This window comes from Salmo trutta, chromosome 16 (assembly GCF_901001165.1).
Source record: "Salmo trutta chromosome 16, fSalTru1.1, whole genome shotgun sequence".
Lineage (NCBI taxonomy): Eukaryota > Metazoa > Chordata > Actinopteri > Salmoniformes > Salmonidae > Salmo > Salmo trutta.
Genome location: NC_042972.1, coordinates 7,938,133 through 7,946,382, shown reverse-complemented (window position 1 = coordinate 7,946,382; position 8,250 = coordinate 7,938,133). Strand labels below are relative to the sequence as shown.

The 8,250-nt window shown below is 43.9% G+C and overlaps 1 protein-coding gene across 11 annotated transcripts in view; it reads left to right on the top strand.

Annotated features, from left to right (window-relative positions):
* Positions 1–8,250, top strand: part of dock3 (dedicator of cytokinesis 3) — a 369,152-nt gene that overhangs the window by 320,283 nt on the left and 40,619 nt on the right. For 8 of the 11 annotated variants that reach the window (XM_029692895.1, XM_029692892.1, XM_029692890.1 and 5 more), the window contains exons 21-24: positions 255–355; positions 2,323–2,404; positions 3,224–3,394; positions 4,574–4,678. In XM_029692895.1, the coding sequence (XP_029548755.1) occupies positions 255–355; positions 2,323–2,404; positions 3,224–3,394; positions 4,574–4,678 (459 nt within the window). The remainder of the gene's footprint in view (positions 1–254; positions 356–2,322; positions 2,405–3,223; positions 3,395–4,573; positions 4,679–8,250) is intronic. The other 3 variants (XM_029692898.1, XM_029692900.1, XM_029692897.1) reach the window with 1 other exon arrangement.

The following is an 8,250-nucleotide window of genomic DNA, read 5'->3' as shown; positions in this document are numbered from 1 at the left end:
CTCTATCCCTGACTCTCTCTCTCTCATTCTCTCTCTCGCTTTCTCTCCCTCTCTTTCTTTCTCTCCCTATCTCTCTCTATCCCTGACTCTCTCTCTCTCATTCTCTCTCTTTATTTATCTCTTGCCTCTCTCTCGCCATCTCCCCGACACTCTCATTTTCTCTGTCCCCCCTCACCTCCCTCTCTCTCTCTCTCTCTCTCTCTCTCTCTGAATATCTCTCTCTCTCTCTCCTCTCTCCCTCTCTCTCACCTCAGGTGTTCATCATTAATCTGCTCAGGGACAGCAAGTACTATCACTTCCGTCCCGTCATGGACACTTACATCCAGAAGCACTTTGCTGGAGCGCTGGCGTACAAGTGAGTTTCTGTTAGTCGTACAAAAGACATGACACTGCTGAGGCTAAGATGGTTGACCTTGTCACAGTTGAGCCCCAGCTGGTTATTTGCTGATCAAGATCACACCTTTGTTGTAGCTGTTTTTTCTCTTCAAAGTTAAGTTAGTTTATCTCCTCATCCTTTGATGTGTATGTAGTGGTTTATCATTGATCTAAAGATGAAGTAGATGTGCCATTTTCAGAGAGCTTCAACATTTGTATTTGTTATGGATCCTCATTAGTTCCTGCCAAGGCAGCAGCTTCTCTTCCTGGGGTTTATTATGGATCCTCATTAGTTCCTGCCAAGGCAGCAGCTTCTCTTCCTGGGGTTTATTATGGATCCTCATTAGTTCCTGCCAAGGCAGCAGCTTCTCTTCCTGGGGTTTATTATGGATCCTCATTAGTTCCTGCCAAGGCAGCAGCTACTCTTCCTGGGGTTTATTATGGATCCTCATTAGTTCCTGCCAAGGCAGCAGCTACTCTTTCTAGGCTCCAGCGAAATTAAGGAAGTTTATTCCATTTTAAAAACATTACAATACATTCACAGATTTCACAACACACTGTGTGCCCTCAGGCCCCTACTCCACCACATATCTACAGTACTAAATCCATGTGTACGTATGTGTATAGTGTGTGTGTGTATGCATGTGTCTGTGCCTATGTTTGTGTTGCTTCACAGTCCCCGCTGTTCCAGAAGGTGTATTTTTATCTGTTTTTTTAAATCAAATTTTACTGCTGCATCAGTTACTTGATGTGGAATAGAGTTCCATGTAGTCATGGCTCTATGTAGTACTGTGCGCCTCCCATAGTCTGTTCTGGACTTGGGGACTTTGAAGAGACCTCTTGTGGCATGTGCTCCAAATAATTTTTCTACAATTCTTTGTCATTTATCTTTGTTTCATAGTGTAGTTTATTCTTCTTTTTATTCGGTCAAATGGTAGTCAAATAGTCAAATGATTTCTCAATTTGCAGTATGTTTGCCAATCAGTTGTGCAGCCAGACTTATTTCCCATTCCTTTTGCCTCGTCCCTCTCAACCATAACATTTTTCAATTCCTCATCAATCCACGGGGATTTAACAGTTTTTACAGTCATTTTCTTAATGGCTGCATGCTTATTAGTAATTGGAATAAGCAATTTCATAAATGTGTCAAGTGCAGCGTCTGTTTGCTCCTCATTACACACCACAGACCAGCAAATATTCTTTACATCAACATAATATGAATCACTGCAAAACGTCTTGCATGACCTCTTATAGACTAAATTAGGGCCTTTGGAACGTTGGTTTTCCTAGATATGGCTACTATATTGTGATCCCTACATCCGATGGATCTGGATACTGCTTTCAAGCGAATTTCTGCAGCATTAGTAAAAATGTGATCAATACATGTTAATGATTTCATTCCTGTGCTGTTTGTAACTACCCTGTTAGGTTGACTGATAACCTGAACCAGCTTGATGAAAGCCAGTCAATATTTAAATAACCCAGAAAATATACCTCATTTCACACGTGTTATCCAGATACTGACTAGCACTTTAAGAGAGACTTAAGAAAAGTATCATACATATTTACATGAAACCCTTAGCAGTACTAAAAGAAGATCCTATCATTGTCTGACCTATGTTGGTTGAAAGAGATACCTGTTAATTGAAATGCATTCCAGGTGACTACCTCATGAAGCTGGTTGAGAGAATGCCAAGAGTGTGCAAAGCTGTCATCAAGGCAAAGAGTGGCTACTTTGAAGAATCTCAAATAAAAAAATGTTTTTTTTTATTTGTGTAACACTTTTTGGGTTATTTAATAGTTTTCATGTCTTCACTATTATTCTACAATTTAGAAAATAGTAAAGAATTAAAATAAAAATCCTGGAATGAGTAGGTGCGTCCGAACTTTTGACTGGTACTTTATGTTGTGATGAATGGTCTGTCCTGTGTTGCGTGTCCCATCCAGAGAGTTGATCCGCTGTCTGAAGTGGTACATGGACCGTTCTGCAGAGGTTGTGAAACAGGACCACATCCAGGAGGCAATGAGGGTAGGAGAACATGCTCCACTGGAAGATGTTCCTGTCCTTTTGACCATAGACACGGGGCGATGTTTTGAGTTGGGGGTGCTGAAAATGTCCTTGACCATGTCTGTGACCTGACCAGAAAAAAACTCTGCGCCCTTAAATTACAAGGCTCAAAGTTTTTTTTTCCTGGTCAGAAAAAAGCTGGTCAGAAAACAATCATTACATATGCAATACCTGTACAGTAAAGTTTAAATTGAATGTGTTTAGGAGACTACTCAGTAAGCTAGTTGAATAAACTATTAATCAAGTTTACTCATTTATATCAAATATGCCACAATGCAATGTAAAAGTGCTCCCTGTAAATAATAGATTGTATCCGCATTATTTAAAAACTGGATGCACCACCATTCTGTCCTTAGAAAGCATGTCTGGTCACATCCATGTCCCATGGGTCTGTCTGTTTATCTAGCTCTGTCTCTGGGATGGTCCTCCTCAATCCTTTATATGTCTGAAAACTATCACAGTTCACTAAAAAATAAATAAGCTTTTATTTATTTAAAAAAATATCACACCTTTTAAAGGTTTCAATGTCATTGTTTCCCCTCCTCTTAATGTTTGATAAAAAAAATCATGGTAGACTGAAACCCCACCAGGTTTTTAATACTTATCTTAATCAAATGATTTGTTTTGTAGGCCTACATTAAGAAAGTAATGCCTTTACACGTTGTTTACAGAACCTTGATTTCCGGTTTTCACAAGTGAACAAGACTTGAAAAGTATGGCAATGTGAGACTAACATTTCTATGCCCTTGTCTCCTCTCCCCCCTCCCCCTCATACCCCAGGCTCTGGAGTACCTGTTGAAGTTCATTATCCAATCTCGGATCCTGTACTCCCGTGCTACCTGTGGTATGGAGGAAGAACAGTTCAGGGCCAGCATCCAAGAGCTCTTCCAGTCCATCCGCTTTGTCCTCAGTCTGGACAGCCGCAGCTCTGAGACACTCATCTTCACACAGGTTAGAAATCTACAAACACACACACATACACACACACACACATGCACACACACACACACACACACACACACATACACACACATACACACACATACACACACATACACACATACACACATACACACATACACACATACACACATACACACACACACACATATACACACACACACACACACACACACACACACACACACACACACACACACACACACACACAGTGCTTTGTGTTGAGACTGGACAGCCACAGCTCAGAGACACTCATCTTCACATAGGTTAGAGTCCTCCCTACACAAAGTACACCCAAGCATAAACATAAAGTAGTCTAGCCTAATAGTAGCCTAGCAGTAGCCTAGCCTAGCAGTACCCTAGCCTAGCAGTAGGCTAGCCGAGCAGTAGCCTAGCAGTAGCCTAGCAGTAATCTAGGCTAGCAGTAGCCTAGCCTAGCAGTAGCCTAGAGGTAGCCTCGCAGTAGTCTAGGCTAGCAGTAGCCTAGCCTAGCAGTAGTCTAGACTAGCAGTAGTCTAGGCTAGCGGTAGCCTAGCAGTAGCCTAGCGGTGGGTCAATGTTGATTAGACTCTCACCATTGTGCAGTTTTCATTACTGATCTTCTTCCCGGACATCAAGATATCTTAGATACTGTATGTGTGTAACTCTGTCTTTAATCTCTTTTGAAGGCTGTGTAGAGAATGACTGGACTTTTTAGTCACCTACTTCCAGACTTCAACCAATCCACCCTTGATTATTTATTCCCTTCAGGGAGTGAAGAGACTAGCTACTGTGTGAGGACGCTGTATTGTTGGCATAATCCTCATCTATCCCATCATTACATCAGTTATATCGCTTTACTCTCTTTTCAGCTCTGCAGCTGCCAAATGTTGATTTTCAAATCTAGCTACAGTAGTTAGTATCTCTTTGCTATTTCAGTTACTTTACAATCTATAGTTTGTAATGTTATCTTTTTGCTTAGTTTAATTTAAGTTCCTTAGTTTAATTAACCTGTGCCAATTTATTGTCTTAATTTAAGTTCCTTAGTTTAATTAACCTGTTCCACTATATTGTCTTCATTTGCCCCCCTTTGCCCACTTTTGCAACTTCCTTATGTACATGTTACCTCCTTATGTCCCCCTCCTCCGGGACCCTCCCTGTCCCCTGACTGTCCTGTCCCCTCCTGGTCAGACCTCTCAGGTCTCCCAGCCTGACTCTGGACAGGGACAGCCCCCCGGCCCCAACAGCTGTACTCAGGCCTGGAGCTCCAATGCTCCTCGCCCCTCTCCTCTCTCAGTAAGTAGCTACAGCCCTTCCAGTATTGGCCATCCTCTGACAAATGTGTCCTCTGATCAATTCCGCCAGTTCACTCTGCCATGAAGCACGTCCCATACCACCAACCAACCCCTTTTACAAACAGCAGGAAATCCACCTACCACTTCTCAAATCACCAACCAACCAACCCCCCTTTACAAACAGCAGGAAATCTACCTACCACCTCTCAAATCACCAACCCACCAACCAACCCCTTTTATAAATTACTTCTGAAACAATCCACTTATCTCCTCCTAAATTACCAATCAACCCATTTTACAAACAGCAAGAAACTCAACCTCCCTACTAATCTGCCTACCTCCTCCCCAAATCACCTCCCCTTCTGCAAACTACAAGAAATAAACAACCTACCTCTCAACCGACCCTCAACCATGCCAACAACCAACCCACAGCTGAAATGAAGCCTTACAAATGTATTTGGTTTGCTTCCTTTGTGTGTTTTTTTTGTGTGTTTGGTTTGTTATTAACCTTTCCAGTCTCCTAGTGTTTCATCATCACGTCTGCTCTCCATTCACCAACCTACACCTCTATCACGTCAATCACCTCAATCTGTGTTATGTAATGACTGTGTGATGAATTTGTGTGATGCCTGTCGTGCTTGTAGATACATCCACACTACTTTCCCCAGGATTGTCTCAGTTGGACTGTTAGGCCATAGGTGATCCATGGTACCCAGTAGCTAAAGTATCAATAATTCCATCTATGGATGGGGAAATCTCAAATCATTTCTGATAGGATCCCTCCATTTCAAACCTCCTAGGTACATGGTACATATGTCGGATCTTAACTTGATTACTGTTATGTTGTGGAGAACTTTCCTGTTGAGGCAAAAAAAAATAGCAGATCTCTTTCTCTCGATGTGGGGGCAGTTGTGTCAACTTACTGAACATAGTAAGTTGTTATTTTCTATGGTAGAGTAGGTCAGGACGTGACAGGGGGTGTTTGTTTTATGTTTTCTATTTCTATGTTTAAGTTCTAGTTTTTCTATTTCTATGTTGGGATTGTTTGGGTTGATCTCTAATTGGAGGCAGCTGATCCTCGTTGCCTCTGATTAGAGATCATATTTAAGTAGGGGTTTTTCTCTTCCTGTTTTGTGGGTGATTATCTTTTGAGTACTGTGTTTTCCTCTCTGCGTCATGGTTGGTTGATTTTGTATTTTCAAGTATTTGGTGTTTTGCAGCGTTTCACAATAAATATAAGTATGTGGAACCACAACCATGCTGCGCGTTGGTCCGATCATTTAAACAGCCGTGACAAGTTGAGTCGTTGGGATCAGGGCTTGCTATCTAAAATAACGCTATAGGGCTTTCCGTCTAAAATAACGCTATAGGGCTTGCTTTCTAAAATAACGCTATAGGGCTCGGCTACGACATACAAGTGTGTGGTGTATCCTAAGGTTACAATGAACTGTTAAAGTGTAGTTTCGTTGTGTCCTGGGATCGTCTGGTGGTTAGAGCCACTGCCTTCAGCACGTACATATAGGCCTACTGTGTTGTCGTAGGTTCGATTTCGGCCCATGCCCCTTCTGGCACAAATAACTCGATCCCTGATTGACTGGTTCCTCCAGACAGTACAGCCCACAGAGTAACTAGAACACTACTAGTTCCTCCAGAGAGTAACTAGAACAGTACCAGTTCCTCCAGACAGTACAGCCCACAGAGAGTAACTAGAACAGTACCAGTTCCTCCAGACAGTACAGCCCACAGAGAGTAACTAGAACACTACTAGTTCCTCCAGACAGTACAGCCCACAGAGAGTAACTAGAACAGTACCAGTTCCTCCAGACAGTACAGCCCACAGAGAGTAACTAGAACAGTACCAGTTCCTCCAGACAGTACAGCCCACAGAGAGTAACTAGAACAGTACCAGTTCCTCCAGACAGTACAGCCCACAGAGAGTAACTAGAACAGTACCAGTTCCTCCAGACAGTACAGCCCACAGAGAGTAACTAGAACAGTACCAGTTCCTCCAGACAGTACAGCCCACAGAGAGTAACTAGAACACTACTAGTTCCTCCAGACAGTACAGCCCACAGAGAGTAACTAGAACAGTACCAGTTCCTCCAGACAGTACAGCCCACAGAGAGTAACTAGAACAGTACCAGTTCCTCCAGACAGTACAGCCCACAGAGAGTAACTAGAACAGTACCAGTTCCTCCAGACAGTACAGCCCACAGAGAGTAACTAGAACAGTACCAGTTCCTCCAGACAGTACAGCCCACAGAGAGTAACTAGAACAGTACCAGTTCCTCCAGACAGTACAGCCCACAGAGAGTAACTAGAACAGTACCAGTTCCTCCAGACAGTACAGCCCACAGAGAGTAACTAGAACAGTACCAGTTCCTCCAGACAGTACAGCCCACAGAGAGTAACTAGAACAGTACCAGTTCCTCCAGACAGTACAGCCCACAGAGAGTAACTAGAACAGTACCAGTTCCTCCAGACAGTACAGCCCACAGAGAGTAACTAGAACAGTACCAGTTCCTCCAGACAGTACAGCCCACAGAGAGTAACTAGAACAGTACCAGTTCCTCCAGACAGTACAGCCCACAGAGAGTAACTAGAACAGTACCAGTTCCTCCAGACAGTACAGCCCACAGAGAGTAACTAGAACAGTACCAGTTCCTCCAGACAGTACAGCCCACAGAGAGTAACTAGAACAGTACCAGTTCCTCCAGACAGTACAGCCCACAGAGAGTAACTAGAACAGTACCAGTTCCTCCAGACAGTACAGCCCACAGAGAGTAACTAGAACAGTACCAGTTCCTCCAGACAGTACAGCCCACAGAGAGTAACTAGAACAGTACTAGCTCCTCGAGACAGTACAGCCCACAGAGTAACAGAGTGGTGTGTTGTCCACCACCACTCTTGTCAAGACGGCGCAACAGCGTCTCTACTTCCTAAGGCGGCTGAAGAAATTCAGTATGAGGCCCCGGGTCCTTTCCAAATAATACAGCTGCACCATCGAGAGCGTCCTGACGGCCTGGTACGGGAATTACTACGTCCACGACCACAGGGTCCCTCCAGAGGATGGTGAAGACGGCTCTGTACATCACTGGGACCGTGCACCCACCCATCCAGGACATTTACTTGAAATGGTGCCAGAGGAAGGCCTGCAGCAGGAAGGCTTGCTGTTGGTCCAAGTCAAGTCCTCGGTGGTGTGGACACCGAGGAACTTAAGATGTGTGACTCTTTCTACTGCAGTCCTGTTGATGTGGATCGGGGCATGTTCCCCCCTCTGCTTCCTGAAGTCAACAATCTACTCCTTTGTTTTGCTGACGTTGAGGGAGAGGTTGTTGATGTGTCAGTTGATTTATCTCCTGCCTATAGGCTGACTCGTCGTTGTTGGTTATCAGGCCTACATCTGGGGTGTCGTCAGCAAACTTGATGATGGAAGTGGTCTTGTGCAAAGCCAAGTGGTGAACAGGGAGAACAGCAGAGTACTGAGGACACTGTGTTAAGAGTCAGTGTGGAGGAGGTGTTGTCGCCAATCGTCACAGCATGTGGTCTGCCCGTCAGGAAGTCCAGGATCCA